The sequence below is a fragment of the Polypterus senegalus genome, chromosome 6 (genome assembly GCF_016835505.1).
Source record: "Polypterus senegalus isolate Bchr_013 chromosome 6, ASM1683550v1, whole genome shotgun sequence".
Classification (NCBI taxonomy): domain Eukaryota; kingdom Metazoa; phylum Chordata; class Cladistia; order Polypteriformes; family Polypteridae; genus Polypterus; species Polypterus senegalus.
In genome coordinates this window covers 838,968-861,428 of record NC_053159.1, presented here as the reverse complement: position 1 = coordinate 861,428, position 22,461 = coordinate 838,968, and the positions used below count along the sequence as shown (strand labels likewise).

At 46.2% G+C, this 22,461-nt stretch overlaps 1 protein-coding gene across 4 annotated transcripts in view; it reads right to left on the bottom strand.

The window, feature by feature from the left end:
* The window catches only part of rif1 (replication timing regulatory factor 1), a 46,693-nt gene that overhangs the window by 3,285 nt on the left and 20,947 nt on the right, over window positions 1-22,461 (bottom strand). For 3 of the 4 annotated variants that reach the window (XM_039755206.1, XM_039755205.1, XM_039755208.1), the window contains 20 exons: window positions 19,895-20,068; window positions 18,349-18,459; window positions 17,692-17,754; window positions 16,741-16,841; window positions 15,129-15,215; window positions 13,123-13,196; window positions 10,898-11,078; window positions 10,695-10,802; window positions 10,140-10,289; window positions 9,918-10,017; window positions 9,536-9,815; window positions 9,323-9,368; window positions 7,903-8,105; window positions 5,896-5,995; window positions 5,053-5,181; window positions 4,435-4,580; window positions 4,007-4,099; window positions 3,853-3,928; window positions 551-3,106; window positions 307-447 (listed from right to left, as the gene is read on the bottom strand). In XM_039755206.1, coding sequence (XP_039611140.1) covers window positions 307-447; window positions 551-3,106; window positions 3,853-3,928; window positions 4,007-4,099; window positions 4,435-4,580; window positions 5,053-5,181; window positions 5,896-5,995; window positions 7,903-8,105; window positions 9,323-9,368; window positions 9,536-9,815; window positions 9,918-10,017; window positions 10,140-10,289; window positions 10,695-10,802; window positions 10,898-11,078; window positions 13,123-13,196; window positions 15,129-15,215; window positions 16,741-16,841; window positions 17,692-17,754; window positions 18,349-18,459; window positions 19,895-20,068 — 4,919 coding nt within the window. The remainder of the gene's footprint in view (window positions 1-306; window positions 448-550; window positions 3,107-3,852; window positions 3,929-4,006; window positions 4,100-4,434; window positions 4,581-5,052; window positions 5,182-5,895; window positions 5,996-7,902; window positions 8,106-9,322; window positions 9,369-9,535; window positions 9,816-9,917; window positions 10,018-10,139; window positions 10,290-10,694; window positions 10,803-10,897; window positions 11,079-13,122; window positions 13,197-15,128; window positions 15,216-16,740; window positions 16,842-17,691; window positions 17,755-18,348; window positions 18,460-19,894; window positions 20,069-22,461) is intronic. The other variant, XM_039755207.1, reaches the window with a different exon arrangement.

Below are 22,461 nucleotides of genomic sequence, written 5' to 3'. Positions count from 1 at the left end.
CTACGCACTGAACCCTTTGCTGCCCCCTGAATCACAGTGGGATGGCGCCAACGCAGACAACACCACGTCCCGCTGGCTCCAGTAGTGGACTCCAGTAGTCCCACCAGCTCCACCCGACCACGTCCACCGAGGGGCCTCTTTTCTGTGTGCCACCCTGGGCCCAATCTGAACCTAAGGTGTCTGCTTCCTGGTACGGAGACCCTGAAGGCCCACCATGACGAGGCCCTCCTCTCCATCAAAGTGCTGGGACCCAAACCTGATGGCACAGCACACGCGGTCACATTCCGGTCAGGAATATCTTCTTACCTTTTGCTGCCCAGACTGGGCGATGGGGCTTTTGGATCTCGGGGAGCCATTAGAAGATGGCCTTATAACCGGGCTGCGTCGGTCAATGTCATCCGCCAGTTCCTGTTGGTAGAGGGGATTGGCAAACGACACTCGCCGAGTCTAGGAAAGAAGCCAGTAAGGACAATGGGAAACATCTCTGCAAATAAGAGGAGCACTAAAGCGCGACGGTGCGTCACCCACACCGGGCCCACCCGTTGATTACCTTAGTCAAAGGTGACGGAGAGTCGTCCTCCAGGGACCTCTTCAAGCCCTTCTTCAGAATGCTGGTAGAAGGTGAAGCCGTAGGAGACCAGGCTCCTTTGGGCTTGGCGCCACTGGGACTGTGGTCCATCATGTGATCCCCAAGGGGAGCCTTGGCTTGCTGAGGAGAACCTAACATGGTTGGCCCTGGCATGGGGTCCTCGGGCTCTAAAGTGTCTGCGGCAGGCTCAGCGTCCACAGGTGAAACGTTCTCCTTGACAACAAGTCCTTCAAGGTGGGTTGCTTGGGTGAGCTCGTCCTCGGTCACCGATTCAGGCAGGTGGTGGTCCTCCTCCTCCGTTCCTGGTGAGGTTTCTTGCGGCTGCGGTGGCATCAGATCCTGCAGGGGCGGCTGACGCTCACTTTCTCCCATCGAGAACTCCTCCTGTGCCCCGACGGACTCCAAAGTCTTTAGCCCCTCGTCCCCTTGCACTTCATTGTCGGTTTTCTGCTGCACGGTGACATTGTTACTGAAGTCGGATACCCCCACGACAGTCTGATGGACGTCTCCTCCCGAGGACTCGTTTTCGGTCAGAGTCTTTTTGTCGTCATCTGAGGACACCGGGTAGGCCAGGGTGCTGAAGAACGCGGGCTCCTTGTTTGCATGAAGGGGCGTGCTCATGGCATTGGGCTCCACTAATTCGCTGTCTTCAAACTGGGAGCCGATCGAGGACAGTTCCGGTTTGTCGCCATGACACATCTTGAGCTCCTGTGTGACATTTTCAGAAGCGCTGCCACCGCAGAGCACCTTGTGCTGCTGGGATACGTCCGCGTCTAAACTACAGTTACACACTCGGGAACGCTTGCGCCCCCTGCCTCTGCGGCTGTGAGTGCACACGTGCACAGGGGTGCTCTTCGCCGAGCTCAGGAACACCGACGTGTACTCGCTAGCCGTCGGCTCGGCCGCCATGCTGTCCAGCATAGCACTTAAGTCGCTGGCGATGGTAAAAGTCTGACTCGCCCGCTTCGAGGGCTCACTAAGTGCCCTGTGCACGCTGTACGTTTTGTTATTACAGGCGGCGGGCGCACTTGGCACACTCGACGTCTGCGAGGCGTCCTTCAGCTCAGACAGCTCTGCGCCGGGCGGCTTGCTGTCGCTGCCAATGTCGACTTTCGAGTTTTCCTTCTCTTCGCTTTTCTGTGCATCCTGCTCACTGGTACCCCCCGTGGAGGGCGGAATGACTGGGCTGGACACGTCGCTGACCACTTTGGATTTATCACTCGACGTCTTCAGATCGGCCACCAGCTTGGCACCTTTCTTTGGCTTTCTGCCTCTGCCGGGCCTTTTTAACTTTTCGCCGTCCTCAAGGGGCTCGGAGCTGTCGGACTCGGAATTTTCAATGCTGGACAGCAGACCCTGAGAGGACCTCCTGGTCACATACCGGACTCGGTCTTTCGGGGCCCCTTTGTTTCCGTCTGCCTCGTGCGATGGGTCTGCGTTCACCGCAGGAGCGGGAGGCGCACTTGTGACGGAGCTCTTTGTCACCCGCTCCTCTTTAGTCAGTGACAGATCGCTCTTCACACCCAAGTCCTCTTGGGACAGAGAGGACCCCTGAAGGTCCCTGGCCGGCTCTCCATCCGACAGGATCGTTCTGTCCGCCATCTTTTCGTCCTTGCTCTTTGGGCCCCTCTTCAGCTTGACCTTGACCTCCTTCTCCTGGCTTTCGGAGCTCTCTGCGGGCCTCTCCCCAGGTCTCTCCCCGGGCCTCACCGGTTTGTTCCGCTGCCTCGACGAGCGCCTGGGCTCGCTCTGACTGGACAGATTTTGAGACTCTCGGTTGCCTTTGTCTTCGCCGGACTCCTCCGGAGGCGTATTCTCTTTGGACTCGGCCGACAGTTCCATTTTGGCCGAGGCCTGACTCTCCTTTCTCCTGTCCTGCTCGTCCTTTGGTCCACCCTCCTGAGGTTGGCTCTGTGTGTCTGGGATGCAGTCCTCGATGACGTCACTGGTCTCGGACTTCTCGTCGGCCTTCAGGTCACCCGCCTCTCTGTTTCGGCTTTGCTGCTCCGTCACTTTGTCACACTGGCTCGTATTCTCTTGCGCTGGTTTCAAATGAACGTCCCCAAGACAAGGCCCATTTTCTCCCCGTGTTTGAGGGTCTTTCTCAGCTGGGATTGCAGTTTCTTTGGGGTCTGCCTCCACTGGCTCGGTGCTGTCGGGTTTTAAAATCTTGGGACTGGACTGTGCGTACGTTTTGGCACGAGCAGAGCTAGGAGCCTTGGAGTTGGACAGATTGAACTTCTCCAGCGTGATGAAGGACTGCCTTCGGCTGGCAGGTTTCTGGGGGGTCCCCGACACAACGTCCGACGAGGTGGAACTGCTGCTGACGTTCACACTGCTGTCTTCCACCGAAACGTCCGCCTCCTTTCTGGTTTCACACTCGCCGTTTCCAGATGCGGACACATCAGCTTGTGGATCTTCTGCTGTGGAGGACACGACTCTGTCATCTTCATCACCGCAGACCACATTAGCTGATGAAGGCCTCGCCAGATCGCCGCCTGCCGCTTTTTGCTTTACCTGTCAAATAAGCACAAGAGGCGTGAATTAGCTTTGACTCGGGTATTGCTGAAAATCCTTTCAAGATACTCGACGCCATCGTTTCCCTGCCTTCGTCCTCACTTTGGTTATTGACGTTACCCTGTAAGCGGTGAAGACCCGGGCACACGACAGCACGGAACACGTTTGAGGGCTACGGATGCCAGCGAGGGCCACAAGGCTGACAAAGGGCCTGCTGTTGTGCAAAAGGCCCCTTCGCCGTTAGCGGCCCCCCAGTTTGCCACCTCCTGGAGCCGAGCAACGTGGGAGTGGACAGTGACGACACATGAGCCGTCACATGCAGGTGTGTTAAGAAAGGGAAGCAAGCGACGCCCTGTGCTTCTCTCGCACGAGGACACTGGAGCACCCAAGCAAATTAGAAATCCCACAGACTCCACTGGTCAGTGGCTTGGACACTCGAGCTCTGCCAGGAGTCGACGCCATCACCACCGTCTGTCTGTCACCCGAGGCAGGCCATCTGGTGCTTGTTTAGCCACACACTTGTGTTAAGAGGCCTACAAACGAGGCTGTCACCATTAAAAATTGTCAAGACTGCCAATCCAATAACCGAGGGGCCTGCCCAAGTCTGCTGAGCTCGGCGTCACTTGGATTCCCAAGGCCGAGGAAGACGCGTGACAGCATCTGACATTTACAACGTAAGCCGGCCTGCTACGGCCAATGTGCTTCTTCTGCCACTGAATGTGTGGGCATTAGAGAGCGGCCAGTACCTCTTCAGATGTATCCTCAGGGTCCTCGGATGCTTCGTTCCTGTTTTTCTCCACTGAATCCTCACTTAATGTCGCCCTGGAAAATGAAATGAGACCACTTGAAAATGAAGTACCAGGAAAACAAGCCAATAAAACTGAAATGAACCAAACATACGCAGCAGCGCCTTCTTGGCTTTGGGTGTACTGGGTGAACAGCGTGGTGTCCTGAGAGGCGTCAAGGTTGTTGTACATGGCAGGAATATCAACCCTGAAGAGCAGTAAAAACAGAACAAGCGTCTTTCATTAACTCAAGAAGACCACAGGCGCCAGGATGTGTCACCACGGACACATCAGCAGTGGGCAGAAAAGGAGCAACGCAGGGAATTCACGACTTGAAAATCCTGCAGGGATGAAAACGTCACAAAATACTCCGACACAAAAGAATGAGCGCAGAAAGTCAACGACGAGACGTGAATGTACGGCCCACCCACTCCTCAGCGGACAGGCTACCCTACACCTTCAAAGCCATGGACTGCCAGAAGGACCTTCTCTTCAGGTCGGCCATTAGCAGCACGTGACTGACGAGACAGACAATTTCCATACCTCTTTGTCCGCAGAACCTCCTTTTGGTGTTCTGTTAGCGTTCTTTTCTTTTGCTCTGGAGGAATGAAAACAAAATCCACCGATTTCTCTTCATCCAGAAGCAAGTTTTTCCGTGGACTTTTCATAGAACCAAAATCCAGTTTTACCTAAGAGACAAACACATTAATTAAAATGTACATCTGAGGGGAAAGAAGAAAACAAAACCAATCGAAACAGCCACAACAGTGCCAATGTCACCTGAGACAGTGCCAGCTGACCCAGTACAGACTGGCACATAACACTTGTGATGCCATGACTGAAGATGCATCGTTTGTGTTTAAAGAGCTGAACTGTAGGAAAGTCGCACAGAAGTAAAGCAGAGCAAACAAACAAGCTAACAGACTGGTATCGCAGACCTACGGGCGTCTCCTAAGGCTCAGAAAGTTCAGGATTCACGGAGCTTCACGCTGAAGACGCGAGTCTTCCATCACCAACTGATGAGCTCCGTGACGGTGGCACTCAAGTGCTGTTCTTGTACTTTCAATCTCCCTCAACCCTCAATAATAACCCAGCGCGCCGTCTCTCACCGTATGATAAATACAACGAAAGGCGCACGTGCAGCTGGTGATCTGTACTTACCGAGACAGCTTTGGAATGGCTGGCACTCTTCTCTTTAATTTCTTCCGCTTTCGTAAGTAGCGACTCTCGCTTTCCGGTCGACTTTAACTCCACGCCACTGATTTTGATGTCCAGCTGAGAGTCATCACACTGTTAGGAATAAAAGCACCACCACACTCACTTAGGCAGCGTCCAAGTACCACACTTCCATTCTTAACAACTTTGCCATTCATGTTAGTCTGGAAACCGTTTACCACGGACACACTTGGCTACTTAGAGCCCCCCAAATCCTCAATGTGACATTCAATTTCAAAGCATAAAGCCCCAATATATTCTAACAGAACTGACCACAATGCACTAAGTGAGAGGGTGGCACTGCCATATGCCCATAACAAGTCTCGTTATGATGGCTTTGTGCTTCTTTGTGATGAGGCACCCTGGAGAAGACAGCGGTGGGTTTCTTCAGCTGCACATCTAGAATCTCTGGTGATAGACCTGCTTGCCCCATTTCAATGTATCCAGCAGTCCTTTAGATAAAGCAGCGTGCCTTTAATTTTAATAAAGTATTCCTAACGTGTGATTAGAATATGAAACTCTGAAACGTTCCCAAGTGGAGATCGATGCAAAGGAGTGAAGCAACTGCAGCCCCCCAACCCGAGCCTGTCAGTGCCTTACTACTAAGAAGTCATAAAACACTGCCCAGCAACACCATGATGCCAAGATGCCCAACCCACCAGCTGCTTATACTCGGAAAGGGTAACGTATGTTAAGGGTTAACATGTTCAAAAACTTTGGCATCGTACTAAACATTCTGTCTTGCAGTAAAGGCGAGCCTTTCAGAAATTTCAAACATATCTTACTTACAGTGTCAGATAAGGGTCCACTCAAGGAGTCCGCCATCTCCACAGCTTCAAAGCCAGGCAAAATGATGGGAATCTTCTGTCTCACCTGGTTTAAGACGGCCCTGCAAATGACACAAAAACATGAGTGCACCAAACCGCCAACAACACAACTCTGCTTACCATGAAACCAAACGGCAAAACCTCCCAGAAATATTAGCAGGCAGGGGTCAACTTACTAAATTAAAACCAACACCGTTTTCAGGGCACCAGATTGTGGAACGAACGAACGAACAGACACACCGCTGATCACCTGCTGCGTTGAATCGTCCGATTTCTGTTTGGACTAACTGTCTGCTCAGTCCATGACTTGCCAATGGCCCGGGCCGAACTCTGTCAGATGCTTCGTACTGCTTGAATGCACCAAAGATGGAGAGACCCCCAAAGATGGAGAGACCCCCAAAGATGGAGAGACCCCCAAAGCTGTCCACTTGGACAGGTCATGCGACTCCCAAACATGGAGTTACTCTTGTGGTTGGTTCAGACGTAAAATTGCCTCTCTTCATATTGTCTGTCTTTAATATTATAAAGTCTACTTACAATACAATTTATTTTTGTGTAGCCCAAAATCACACAGGAAGTGCCGCAATGGGCTTTAACAGGCCTTGCCTCTCGACAGCCCCCCAGCCTTGACTCTCCAAGACAAGAAAAACTCCCAACAAAAACCTTGTAGGGAGAAAATGGAAGAAACCTCCAAAAAGACCAGCTGTAGGTACCAGGTATGTTGGGCGTGCAGTGGGTGTCAAAAAGAAAAGGGGGGTCAACACAACACAATACACAGAACAGAACAAATCCTCAATACAGTATAACAATAAAAATGTTAGAAGTACAGAGCAGAATTTAACAGTAGATGATATCCCATAATATGATTTGGATTTGTTTAGAGTCCTGGAGACCTCCCCCATTTGGCCATTCCAGGGCTGAAACAGTGCTGGGCCTGCCAATCTGATGAAAGGACCCCTCAGTTCATGGCATCAGTCAAAGTCTGATGATGTCAATGATTGCAGCCCTAATTGTTCTGCGCCCTTTCCCACCCTAACCCATCACCCACGGGGGAGGAGCACAAGCTTTAGATTTGGCAAAATATCGACCTCCACTTTTCAACGGATCTCGACAATTTAGGGTCCCCGATACCGAAAACACTGATATGTCGATGATGAGAGTGTGTGTGTGTGTGTCTGTCTGTCCGTCTGTCTGTCAGTCTCTTGAGGACGGTCAGAGCTAAAATGGCTTGAAACCTGAGCCTGTTAGAAGATGACAATGTGCCGGTTAGTTTTTGAGCCAAATCGTCAGAGAGAAAGAGTCACTCTAGAGCAGGGGGTCCTGGAGGACCACCGTGGCTGCAGGTTTTCATTCTAACCCTATTCTTAATTAGTGGCCTGTTTTTGTTGCTAATTAACCCCTTTTCCGTTCATTTCAATGGACTTGTTTTTTAAGATTTGTTCCCCTGAATTTCTTCATTTCTTTCCTTAAATGGCACCCAAACAGAAATGAAATGTGACGTGAGTGACCGACAGAAGACCAACTAAGTCAGGGCTCAAACTCCAACCAGCTGCTTAATGAGGTGCCAATTCTTGTTGTTAATTAAACCCGCTCTTTAATTTCATGGCTTGTTGCTGCTCTCGTGGTGCATTAGCTGACATTTCTGAAATTGTGGATTTTCTCTTTCTAAGAGCCCTGATGAAATGTTTTGGGGACCTGAGCTGATCGACATGCCTGAGACCTTCCTCTTTCTTTATGTTCAGATATTGTATGATGGACACCAGTTGTTTTGGCTCATTTTGTATCTCGTTTGGCTGCTGGTTAAGAAAAAAAAAAATAATGAAGGGGTCTGAGTTTTCAAGTTTTCAACAGCAAGTCAATACAAATTACTTCAAAAGAAATTAATCAGCAGCAAACACAGATCAGGTTATCGTCCTTCTCGCTCATTAAACGTGGCTCTCAGACTCCGCTTACCAGGACGACCACTTACTTCAGCTCCTCTGGATAACGCAGGCTGGCGGTCTTCGCAAAGGTCGAGTTCCAGAACTGTGCCGTCTGGCTTTGTATCTGTTTGTTCTTATGAAGAAATGTAACTTTTAAAACGGGTGCCATCTTCTCTAACAATTCGTTGTCATAAGCCGCTGTAAACTTGGACTGCAAGCAGGAGAAGATGTCCGACAGTAATTTTTCCAGCTGAAATGGAAAAAAAAAAAAAAACAGAAAATAAATTGTAAAGAGAATACAGCAGTGCTCAGTAAGATCCTCAATCTTAGTGTAGTCTACTCAATAAAGTGCTTTGGGAGCTCAGGCTTAGAATTTGTTCAAACGGTGCCCCCATTCACTGGTCAAGAGAGCCCTGGTCTCCGTTCAAAAGCCACTTCCGGTTTACGCACTCACTGCTCTGATTTTCCACAAGTGTTCACCTAACAGTATTTATGACGAGTGTTGAATTCTGATTAATGTGCCTCGTGGATGAGACTATGGTGCTTGTAGAAAGAGCGAGTCTGTGCCATAAAAACGCAGATGCTGGTGTGATGAAGGAGATGCGGACGGTGCTGAAGGGTGAACCGAGGTCGTATCTACAAAAACAATGCTGTCGAAGCAGATATGGACGATTGTCCCATCGACTTTGAGCTCACTCAATTCATCGGGCTTGCCTCCACATCAGATGCACCTCAAAGAAGGTTGTGTGGTGATGTCGTTAAGGAGGAACGCCAAGCGTGGGCTGTGCAGTGGGACACGCCCGATTACTACAGAGCATCAGTTAGCCATCAGGGAGGTCAGAGGATCGGCACAGAGTCGTCTCGACTTCATACCAAAGATGGACTTGGCCCCAGTGAATCCCGAGTTGCCCTTTGTGCAGACAGTTTCCTGTCAAGTGGGCATTTGCCACGTCAATTAACAAGTCTCAGGCCGGAGTGTCCCACCCTGAACCAGTGCTTGCATATGGAAGGACAATCACCTGTGCCGCTCTCAAGGGTGAAGAGAAAGTAAGACGTGAAGGGGCTTCTGGGCAGTAGTGAAGCGTAACGAAGAGTAAATGAACTCAACAGTGGATGGAAAGAACATTTTAAACATTTTACAACTTTTAAAGTTGTATTTATGTTCATAAAACAGTTTATCACGAACAACATGGCACAGCATTATATTTTAAAGGACCACCAAACTGTAATTTACTGTCTGTCTGTTTCTTCAGTACCAGCCTACTATGGCACAGCAATAAGCGAAACAAACAAGAGTTTACATGGAGACCCCACCAGGGACCTTCCTGACAACAGCTCAAGTTTCTCAGGACCACGCGGCACACGTTAGTAGCCCCTGTAAGCGAGACGGGTCTCTATGAAGTCAGTGAGTCCGCTCATTCAAACAAGGAATTCACGATGGCCAAAAGTATCTAATAGCATTCTGACCTTATGTCCAAGGTTGGCGTAGATCTTCGGGAGTTCACTGGATGTCCTGCATAGATACATAAAAAATTATTAAAAACACACACACACACGCTTACAACTGTGCAGAAAAAAATATCCTGCTTGGTTTAAATTTCTTCCCATATATTTAAGGAGACGATTCGTGACGGATTTACAACATAAACTGCAAGTCAGACCCAAATGTTTCCAACATACTTTGCAGTTCTTTCGTAGAAAGCCGCCATTGGCTTCGTCAGGCTGGAAAGGGCCTCCTGTATGGGTTGTGCCAGAGACAAATTACAGAACAACGCTGACAGAATGCTAAGCAAAGTCATCCCAGCACTGGCCACTGAAGGAACGGAGGAGTCCACAGCCGTGTCCGAAATGCCCACTTTGTGGAATGAGTTCATGGCTAAAGCTAGGATCTTCATGAAGGAGGTTAAATTTCCAAGGGGTTTATTCTTCTTTCTCTTCCAACTGGACGGTGTATGGGGAGCTAAAACAGATTGAAGTGATAGTTCGATTACCTGTTACAGAATTCCAGGAATCTTACAAATAACCACAAGGAGAACTCCGTTTGTTCACTGAACGCACTTACATTTGTTTTTTTGCTGAAACTTTGGAGTGTAAGGTGAGAAGTTGATGCACTCAATCATCACCAGTAAGATATTCACAAAGGCCTCTAACGTCAATGAATTCTACCAATTTGAGAAAAGGAAGACTCTGTTGAAATCACCGATCACGCACCAGAAGGAAGGCAGCTCTCCAGCCCCATCACCACCCACCAGACTGGAAAGCACAAATAATTTAAGACATTTACCAAAAGATCATTATTTTCTAAACCCTGCATTATCTTAGCACAAAGTTCTTCACAACAAATATTCTCTTCGGCTGTGGCGACCAGTGCAGAGCAGCGGGCAAACGTCTTGTAGAACTCGGACCAAGTCTTCAGGAGAGTCTTCATCGTGGCCTAATAAAAATCACGTGGCCTTAGTAAGACACATTACTTCATCAACAACTTTTTGAAATTAAACACAAGCCATTAAAAGTTTTTTTAAGCCAAATATAAAAGGCTGGCGTCATCTTTGCTGACGTTTTTTCTCCACACAAGTATGGAAGCCATGACATACAGCGGGTTACCCAACCGACCTGCAGCTTATTTGAATTTGTGTTTTATACGCTGCTCTTGAGAAGTTCATGGTCTTTAAAGACTGTCGCCTAATTGATAAAGTATAACATTTATATAATAAATCAAAAGGTAACAATGAATGTAGCCGGAAACAAACACGATTCTCTTTCAAAAATGACAACAAAATACAGCAAACAATTTGTAATATTTGAGAGCGACCAGCCTTTATTCAAGGTATCTGCTTACCTGAGGGAATCCTTTGACTGTCACAAGATGCGTAATTGGCAGCATTAAGGCGCTATAAATTGCAGTGAAGTTATATTCCAAGGCATCTCCTTGATTCACTTCATTAGTCTTAACAAAAACAAAAAAGGCCACACGTCACACAGAGCTGCAAACACACAGACTGTGAAGATATTTGCACCTTCAGACTGAGCCTTTTGTCCCACCTGAGTGATGCTTTCCTTTAAAGGGTTGACTATGATGCTCCACATTCTCCAAAGATGCTCCTTGTTGGTCACTAAAGTGGCATTCTGGTTAATAACACTGAGGACAGACTCGCTGAAGGCCAGAGGAGATGTGGGGCCACACAGACCAGAGCCGACTAAAGTCTCCATACACGTGTAGAACCTGCAAAGGAGGTGTGAGGGTCACAGACTTCAAGTGGCACTGAGCTCGGCTCTCCCTCGCTACTCAAACTCATCGATCTAAGAAAGTGCTGGAGGCCCAGCTCGACAACTCCTTAGCTGAAACTTGGTGAAAAGTCACAAAACGTTTTTTTTTTTAAACAAACTGAAAGGAATTCTCCGCACAAAAATGACTTTTTTTTTTAAACATGATGCCAACCACATGTAGTTTGTGGAAAAGGCTAAGAAAAAAATGTCAATCATAAGTTTTAATGCAAAATGGAGAGAATAAAAAAGTTAGTAGCATAGGAGTCTATAGAGACCAACAATGGACAACAGCCAATGATGTGAAAAACACCCACGAAAAGAGGAAAAAAAATCTCATGTGAATCAAGTCGCATAATCCTGTTTGTGCTCGCAATACGAAATATAAAATTTTGTTCAATTATACATGTGTGGAAAAATCAGACCCAGGACACACTGAGTTTTTGAACCGAGGACAGGCCAGCTGACCAATAAATGAGAGGGAGAGGCAGAGCTTCAGTTGAAAAACTCAGTGCCATGGCGACTGTTGCCTGTTTATGGTGTGTGTGGATTTTTCTAAAGTATTTAAGTAACAAATGCTGTAAGCGTACAACTGGATTACGACCAGAGGTGGGCAGTAACGAGTTACATTTACTTGAGTAACTTTTAAAAAAAGTAGTTTTACTTGACTACATTTGTGAAGAACGCACGCTACTCTTACTCTGCTACATTGGGCAACACTCGACTCGTTACTTTTTTCCATTTACACATTAATTTAGATTTTTGCAAGAGAGAAGTTGCCAGTGGATCTACTGCATGACTGCTTCACCAATCAGACGTGACCATGCAGTCACATGACCACACACAAACTTCCTGCGCCTTGCAGCCCGAGAGAGACTTTATGGTCATGCGGGGCTCCTGTTCCCTGCTAAACGGTCACAGCTTCACTGCAAGAACCAGATCGTCGTTCCCAAGCCTGCCTTTCGTGTCTTTTCTCCTTTTCTTTGATTCCACCCTTCTTTTTTTGTGCTGACCCGTATATATACACTCCCGTCTCCGTGGGCCTTAATCACACGCCGCAGGAAGCTAATAAAGCAACTGAGAACGATCAGATCCGCACGTGCAGGTGCAACTCGCTCCAACTACCTCATTAACTCCCCGCGGTCGAGCAATTGCGCCCACAGAGAGTGACACGGCTTTATGGATTTGAAACCCGCTACACCACAAAGTGCACATGCAGTGTTATGCTGTCAGTGTACAGGATCTCTCGTCACTGTAAGTAGTTCGCACTTTTCAAACATACACGCTTCAAAAGCTTGGTTGTGAAAAACTGAGATTTGGAACTTTGTGTTATTTGTGCTTCTTTATTTTGTAAAGATGCAATTTAATTTTACTTATTTTTTTATTTTATTATTTGGAAATAGCAGAATTTGCACATTATTTTATATTACAACATTTCTAAAAAATAAATCTGTTCAAACAGTTACTCAGTACTTGAGTAGTCTTTTCACCAAGTACTTTTTTACTCTTGCTAGAGTAAGTTTTTGGTGACTACTTTTTCCTTCTACTTGAGTAATATTTTGAAGTAAAAGCCACTCTTACTCGAGTACAGTTTTTAGCTACTCTACCCACCTCTGATTGTGACACACCAGGAACGTGAGATTGTTTTTCATATTTGCCAATGCACAGCACTGGTCACCACTGGCTTGTATTGTATCATAACTTTTTTTTTTTTTAATCTCTGTCCATCACCACAGAGCCCATGGGGTCAGTAACATGTACCAGATGTCATTTCTGGGTGGACAATTCCTTTAAATTATTATGAGGTAAATCTCTGTGCTGAGTCTACACATCTCAAACTCGAGACAGACGCTGCTTTGAGCGAGTGTGAGCAGTGAAATACACGGCTTGTACTCAACACCATTAAGCAGGGGACTGCTGTTTAAAACCAAGAACAGTGTGTGAACACAAACAGGCCCTGGACACATCACAAGAACAACAAGATATTCTTTACGACGGCTCACCTCTCATCCATTACAAACGACTCTAAGAGGCCTCCCTGAAAGAACAGGATAATCAAGAACAAGGCGGGCGTCCCCTGCAAACACAAATGGGTTTGTTCTCAGGACAGAAAGATAAAAACAGTCAGCAAGAACTCATCTCAGTTTCAATCAGTGACCTTTACAGACTCTAGGAAATTACAAAATACTCCTATTCAGTGTACAAGATGGACGTGCTCTCCGAGAGGTCAGTTAAAGAGATGAAGACATCACGTTGCAGACATTCACTCTCCACCATTTGCTTTTTTAACCAACCCAGCACACAGAGGCTCACACTGCCCTGTCCAGTGACTGCCCGTTCGTCTGTGCGTGTCAGTGATGCAGAGTCTCCGTAAGCGCAGATCCCCTTCAATATTCTTCAGCGACACAAATAAGCACTTCAGCTCCAGGACTACTGGACCTTAAAGACATCTTAAATTCTGGGCTCAGGATGCCATGCCAGACTCTGTCGTATTTCGAGTTCAGGTTTATCATTATGAGGTATTCTATTACGGTTTACACCGACATGGCGATGCCAAAGACATATCACAATTAAATATGTAAGGAACAGAGACAGGCAGAGACCCAAGACTCATGCAGCTCACTGTCTCCCACTGCCCTGCGACTACGCGCTGCAAGACACACCGCAGGGTTTCAGGCAGGAAAGAACAGCAAAGGGGCTCCTCCAAGAAATCCCCCAACAGGCATACCCACAGCATTGTGGCAGCTAATCAGCTTTATATAGCAGCTGTCACTGTTTGAAGAATCAAGTGCCTGGTCAGCAGCGAGTACCGTTACCAGCACTATTTCATACCGTTTCTTAGAAGACATTATTCAGAAAGAGAGAGCATGTGGCATTACTTAAACCACACGCTTTAGAGGAATGTTGACAGAGTTTGCTGGCAGCCATTTTCCTGTTCAGCAGCAAAGACAGCCACTCTGAGGGTCAGTCGATTGCTTTAAATGAACTGGCTACAATGGAGACAAACAGAAGACTTGAGAAGAGGATCAGGAGTACGAGACTGCGCAGCCATTAACAGAACAAGCCAGCGGGCACTGGGCACACGGAACCCCCGATGCTGTGAAGTTTCTTCTTTTTATTTGCAGCAGATTATCCCACCACTCTCCTTCATAAGCCAATTCTTGTTATATGTGCTTCATGAAATGCCCACTTCAAGTGCTATAAATTCGTCTTGGACCACCAAAGAACTTCAACACATTCAAAAGAAAAACGGCTCTGCTGCAAAGCAACAACTCTGAAAACTGCATAGAAAGAGTCCAGCAAGTCCTCTGCAGCTTCTAAGAGTAAGATGGGCTGAGGCTTTGTGTTATGTGGCCTACTAACAGGGCACTGAATGCCCCCGATCAACTACCCTTTGGTTTCTATGGCATTTGTTACACAGTGCATTAATTATCTTCACTGTGATGAAGTTACTCATCAGACATGCTACTTTGTCACTGCTTATACAATTCTTCACTTCAGTCTAATTGTTTAGGGGGCTCTGGACACAGAGCGCCTCCAAGCCAAATGTGCCACTCATGCTTGTGCACTGCCTTTTCGAAAAGACTCAACCAACCAACCGACCACACAGCAAAGCAGGAATCGATTCGTTCTTACACTCGCACCTTCATCTCTGACTGGCCACACACTCTTAAACCAACAGGCTAGACGGCAGTCCCTTTGGTCAGGTACTTAATAATCAAATAACCCGAGATGTGTCTAAACTTCTTGAAATGTTTCTAAACAGGCTGCAAGTGGAGAGCACTTCCCAACAATATGAAACCAAAACACTTTAGAAAGTGACACCTCGCTCACAATTTTTGTAGAGGAAGAAATAAAAAGGTGTAAATAAATATAAAAATGCTAAACTTTGAAACATGACTAGAACTCTGATCCTGTACAAGGTCCTAACCTAATAAAACAGAATTGAGTCAAATGTAGAAAATGCTGCTCATGTTCTCTTAGCACATTAACATACAAGTACACTTACATTTAACACATCCATATTGGCTACCTGATAGGCTGGGGACCCCAGGACCTTGGGTGGGATTCCTTTCACGGTGGCTTCAAGCAGGCACTACAAAATAAAACAATCAAAGCTCAAGACGCAGATGATGAAGACGACGACAGTTTGCTCAAACACAAGGAGTCAAGAGTGAGGAGGTACCAAGGGCGGCCCTCCCACCGTTCACTTCATCCCGGAACGTCCCTGTCCTACTCAGTGTTTCCTAATTTGCTCCTTCCATTCACAGCACCAATGAGATGGCACAGTGTGGTGTTTCTTAGAGAAGTCTGCCGAGTGTATTCTGCACAAACATTTCATTTCGATACATTAAAGTTATGCTCTACGATTTCAGTGACGCTGCGGTTTTCTTAAGCGCTTCCATTTTTTGGTTATCAGTTGCTGTTGCTTCTCAGCTGACTTAGAAGATGTCAACTGGACTGTTTGTTTTACAGAAAGTCACCAGTCAGCAGACTAGACGGATGTACACCGTCGTCTTTGCTTCATTGAACAGGCATTATGGGAGTGCTCCACATGGCATGTGCCCTCAGACCTTTACTTTTTGCCTAATAAATGAAACATTTCACAGTGGGTAGTAGCACTGCTGCCACACTAATCCAGCATTTCAGGAGTCACTCTTGCTCATGGATGCTGTGTGGAATCTGCATGTTCCTTCCATGTCTACATGGAATTTCATCCGACATCCATAAAGATGTAGAGGTCAGAGTAATCTGTGATTCCACATATGAATGCAGTTGTGTGCATTAGTGGGCCCTGCAGTGGAATGGCACCCTGTTCGGGCTTCTTTCCTGCCATACAATGATTTAGACATTTTCTACCTCCCTATTAATTCATTTAAGCAGTCATGTATGATTTGGAAGACGGATGTTCAAATTCTCTTATTCACATTCTGCTCGGCGCTGGTGGTCTGCATGTGCAGAGTAGCTACTGAACTTTGTTTCCTATTCTCAGATTCTGCCCACCTTGAGGGCAATATGTCCGATTTCTGTGGCACTATGAATGAACTCTAAGTTCTTAACCTGGACACATAATGGACATGTTTTCTAGGAAAGTTTCTGTTAAAGAAGTTTAGAGGGGACAGTTTGTTTGCTAAGGAGCTGAAGAGAGCCTACCAACCAGTGGCTTACTTTGAATGGTTTAATTATTCTGCCCTCAGTTTCTGTGCTATGGCTCTTTTCAACATGTGATCCGGTGGCTTTAACTGGCCCTTGTCCTGCCTTCATGTTGGTTGAAGCTACGTGACAATAAAGTAAGAGCAAAGTCAGCCCCAGACATTCACCTAATCTACCCAACAGTAAGTATACGATGTAAAATTACACAAATACTTCACACAAAGGGTTGGATTATTCCAAACATTAAAGTCAAAAATAATTCTCTTCAAATAAATGCTACCACTGGAGTTTGCTTCGAATGCTTCTTTTCATGTTTAACAGGACAGAAGTAAAAAGGAACCGTGGTGCGCTCCAAAGTCGGACTTTTCTGTCATTTTGCACATCTGAGCAGTGCTTCAAGTCCGTTCAGTTATGACAGAAATAAGATGCACAAGAACAAGTTTGTATTGAATTGTGGGGCTGCTTACCAGTACTTTAGGTGGAGGAAGTGCTTCCAAAGTGACTATGTGCTTTAAAGCTTGCAGGAGAAGAGTCAAAACCTCAGAGCCTTGACGCTCTTTCTTATTGCCTATTGAAACAATTTTCACTTATTTTAGTAGAATTCTTAAAGACATGAAATTAACAAGCAAAACAGCCCACATTTATTCATTCATCACACAAATCGTAAAACAATCATACTGGGGTTAAAGAAGTATGACCCGGCTTCTTTAAATACAGTAGACAACACATGACGAACACTCCCATCACCCTCGACCCTTGAGTACTGACGCTACGGGCCGGGCCTGTGTGCTCGTCAAATGTGTTCTGTACGTGTGCTCTACAGGCAGATCAGTCACACGTGATGTCAAGTTGTCAACTCAAAATAAACTGGGAACAATATTGGGGAAAGCATTACACACTCGCCCTAAACGAGCGACATATTTGAACAATCCACACTCTACAGAGGAATTTGATTTGAAACTGCGATTGAAGCCACAGGTGGCAAGAAATTAAACAGTCCCACCACTCATCAGGCTGTTCCAAATGACGACTAATCACCCTGCATTATCTGAACATGTATATCTGTAAATAAGTAAAGCTACGTATTTGACAGAAATGTTACATATAAACGGACACTGAACACCCAGGACAACTGGGCACGGCAGGCCATCAGCTCTGTTTGAATGCAAAGGCCACGTAGTGCACTGTAGTCCAACTGTCCTGAGCCGTCACATTCATTTGGTGTTATCCGCTGCGTGCCAGTGGATCACAACATGAACAGTTCTAGCCATAGCATCATTCCCATACTCTTTGATTATTAAGAACAGCTCTGCTAATAATTACTATATGAATTAAACACACAAGAAGGAACACAGACAACGTTAAAAAGAGCAAGAGAAGGCCAAATTAGGAGGAACTCAATGGAGCTCAATACTCACCTGTTTCTATTGCCAACATTACACAAGAAATCATTTTCTTCCAGATGAGGAGAAGCATAGAGTCTGAAAACACAAAAGTTTAAAAACAGATTTTTTTAAAAATAAAGGAATAGAAAATGAAACAAGACAATCAAACTCAGCAAAGAAATAAATGATGTTCAGTGTCCGAGTACCACGGCCGACTTGTTCTTGTCATCAGACTGCTTAAGGCCAAAGCACTGGCAGTAGTGTTGACAGGACAGTTTCTCCAAATCTTTTGTTGTCCTCTGGGGACTCAATGGCTCTGCCTTCACATCACAAGCATTTGTGAAAGGCAATCAAACAGATAATCAGAAACACAAGGACGGAGAAGGACTCGGAGCATTCACAGAAGTGCTGGCGTGCTCACACTCAACTCATGACAGGACACATTCAGCCACGGCTGTGGTCACATCACCTGGTGGAAGCTTTCATATTAAATTCAAGAATAAGGTGGAAGCCTGGCAGGGGTCCTGATCCTAACTTAACAGAAGTGGACCCCCACTGCACTGATAATGGTACATAACTAGAAACAGAAATGCTAAATATCAACTTGACGGGTTACAATCGGACAGTCTTCATAGGGGACATCCTGAAAAGTAGCAGCAGAGTATTTACTGTGAAGCAGCAGGAACTCACTTGAAGCTTCCTTCCCAACTGCAGTAAAGCCTTCTTGAACAGCATTTATCAGAACACCGGCATGCTTGCAAAAAAATGAAGTGCTGGAGATCAACGGATGAGTGAGCGGCTCTAAAAGAGGAGAAAAAAAATGGAGATATTTAGAAAAGGCAGTACTCACGTCAGGTGCATCAAAAAATGACACACCTGCAGTGACAAGTGGAGACCCCACAAATACAGGGCATTGGGAAGTAGAGCTGTAAACCTCAGGATCAGTTTCTAGCGGTGCCACACATTACAAAATTCTGAAAACGTAGTCTTAGACAGGCAAGTGTGCAGGAAGCAGTGACCCTCAAGGCTCAAATGAGCTCATGTTAAAGGTCTACAAGTGTCACCTTGTCACAATACAAATCAGGTAACGCGCGCGCACACACACACACACACAAACAAACACCCCAGTGGGCCTTGGGTTGGAGGGAGTTTGGTCCCTGTAAACAGATTTTTTAGTAAAGGTGGAGCTCGCACTGAAAATGTGTTAAAGTGGGGGACCCAATATAACTATCAAATAATTTCCAGCTCAATAACTAAAACAAACATAAGGTGAGTATGCACAGTGTGTCGATCTGACTCAAACAATCTGCAGTCATGACAAGAGACCTGAGAAAAGGCAGAATGGTGGCAACAAAACTTACCAGCAGCTGACCCCTAATGGCTCAACAGAGCTCGGCTGTCTTTCTCACGCAGAGTGTCACCTCCACCTCCCCGAGACACACGGCTGGGCATTACAAGCAGCAGGTTAAACGGGCCACTGCTGATCGAGCTGCTGACCTGTGGCCGAGTTGAAGAAGCAGCCGCATGTGCTGCCAGCTCCATTCAGTGACATGACGACATCTGCTATGTACTCATCTACGGCAAAGCTAGTTTGCTTTGTTCAGAAGTAAAACACTAAAGTCAGAAATGTTGTAAGGTGTGCATATGCGCTTTTCTCTTCACAAAACAGTTGTTATTTTTCTAAATGTAAGACTTTTAAAAAGATTCTAACAGCGTGTGTTGTTGAGAGATTTCTGCTTAATGGAGTACAGACGCAAATAAGACGTCTACCAGGATGCCACGTGATACGACCCGTCAGGGGAGTACAGGAGTATGGGGTACAGCGAAAGATTGAAGAAAGAAAGATTGGAGTGGAGTCTTTACAATAAAATACAATGTTAAATTATTATGGCTTCATGCACAACCCCACAGACGCACAGACTGACGCTGGCTCAGGGTAACTGCACACAACACTTTCTTCTACATGCTGAGAATCAGATTTGTGGAATAAATATGAAGTAGTGTAGTAAACCGCAGCACTTTGAAGACATTCAAATCTGGATTTCTACAAAAGGTACACCAAGTCATAATCGGCTATGCAGAGCCGAGCACAACCCGTCCTGAGGTTTACATTTGGCACACATTTAACAAACCAACGACCGACAAATGGAATCTCCTCTTTATACAGTATGATCAAAGATTGCCTTCTTGGTTTGCATGAACAAACAGAATACACAATGGTGGGTAATCAACTTACCAAGACTGAGATGAAGTTTGTTCTGCGCAACAGCAGTAGAGACATCAGGACCATAAAAGAAATGAAGCAGCATTTCAACACCCAGGAGCTGAATCGACGGATATGCGGGCAGGCCAGCACCTTGCACGCTGCTGTTAAGGTTCAGGCGAGAAGCCGTCGGGCTTCCAAATGAACCTAATTAAAGGAAAAAGAAAAAAAAAAAATAGCAAATCTCTACATTCTAAAATGTGATAAAACCACTTCATTCACAATCACCGTAAATACGCTCATCTAAACAGGTTTACTGTGATGGCACATTTTAGGGAAGCAAGCCTGAGCATCAAAGAGTTGAAGATGCTTGAATTAACTGGTGACATCTGAAAATAAATGTCATGTCAGTGTAAAATTGTATAAAAGATAAAAAGGCAACACAAAATCTATTGTAGAATAATAAAAACAAATCTGATTAGGGAGGATCATGAAAATGTAAAAGATTGGAACAACACTCAAATTTGAAAATACTCAAATTGCTCAAAATTTGCATAATTATACAAAAAAAAACAGTACCAAGTGAATAAATAATCCACTAAAGATTTACAACTAAAAAAGGCAGTAAGCAATACGTAACACAACGTGCGCAGTTTTTACTGAAACCAGCCCGCGTATTTATCGAGTATCCAAACTGACTGAAATCTCAGAGTGACCACCTTTGGTGGTCGTCTTGGCGCAGCAGGACTGGAAGCCTCTGGTCAGGTGACCTAAACTCCTAACTTCAGCAGGCCTGGCGAGAGCCTGTGAGCTGCCAGAAGACAGAGATCACATCTGAGAAAGGCCGAATGCTTTGGAAATGCTTGACAGCAACGAACTTATAAAAGTAATGTCACTTTGACAGAGACAGAATAATATTTGTAACAAATCTCGTACATTACTACACTGCCAAAATGAACGTGGTGGTAATGTCACGTTGAAAAGGCAGCTTCACAACAGCAAAGACTTGTGCGTGTCACAGCCAAACATCTATATGTATAATTCACTACGGCCAGACACCCATGGAAAGCACGCCAGAAGGGGGTGTGGATTCACTAAGCCGCCGACAAGTGAGACACCTAAGGCGCACGCAGGAAGGAGCCATGCCGGAGGTGAATCGCCGTATGCAGCGTGTAAAACGGTTTGCGAGGGGTATCCCATGGGTCCTTAAAACACAATGAAGTAAGCAGTCTTTAAAAAACGAGTTTTCGGTTATGACGCACCACCGCGTGCACCTTAGCAGACTGTTTTACACGCTACATACAGCAATTCGCATCCGTGACAAACATGCGTCTTCTTAGATACTCCTGGAGGAACACGGAAAGTCTACGTGATTCACAGATGCATCTGGACTGAGCAAAGACGACGACGACTCAAGTGACGAGTTGGAGGTGGTTCACATGAGTGATGGCGGTCCGGCACTTTTCAGTCATGGACTATTGTGTGTTGGTTCGTTCCGTGCATGGTTACAATGTTGCTTTTCTTGCATTACCGATTTTTCAAATGTTAATTTTCTCCCTGTGCTTAAAAATCATTAAAAGAACCGGCCTGATTATGCGCCGTATGGTACGCCGCGGGTTGGCTAGTTTCTCAAATCAAACTTTAAAACACCCCCACAACCCGCGATTTAATCCACAGATTCACACATCTCACCACCACTCCACACGAGGCAATGCTAATGCAAGCTGCATTCATGTACACAAAGATCAGGGCACCAAGTGTAGATAAGCAGGCAGATGTGAACTGCAAGCGTTATCACAGTACCAGCAAATAGGTGGTCATGGACATGAAACCCGCAATTGTACGGCCAGCATATCACCCTGAAAATGAGCCGGCAGGATGGGCGAATGCAGGAACACTGAGCTTTGCATTCCACGAACCCCTGGAACATTCAGTTTACAAGCCCAGGGAAGTCCAAGGTGGCAAGCAGAGACTCCAGACAGGGCCTTGCAGAAGATCAGTGGGGATCAGGCAGAGATGGGCAGCACCACCACGGGACACTGGAAGAGGGAGTGCCACTTTGAGCTGTGCGGAGGTTCGGTGCAACTGTTACCTTACAAGGCACTTCAGGTGGCCTTAACAACAGGAAGGTGATCCTTCTGAAGGAGCAGCGGTCCGTTATCAGGCTATATTCTCGTGTGGTGCCAGTGTCTCTGTCTGTATTATTTAGGATGATGCTGCGAAGTGGCAAATATGTGCAGCTTACTGCAATGTTCCATCTTATCACATTTTTATATTGTCATCTTTGTGATGAAGCGTTAGTATCAGAAAACTACACATCATCATCGGGGTGGCATTCATTCCCAAAGGTGAACTCTTATGGCTCGCTGGGAGTGCTGCAGCACACTTCCCAACTACCTACACGCCCTACTCTGAAACGAGACATCTTCTTACCCTAATCTGACTTTCAGTGCAAATTCTAGGAGTAATTCTGAAGAGATACGGGCTCAGGCCTTCATCACGACGGATGTTAGGGCAGATAGAAGGCCGAGGCCCACCAATATGTACGATCAGGCCTACTCAATAGGACTGACAATTAATGAGGAGCACAACAGACACAA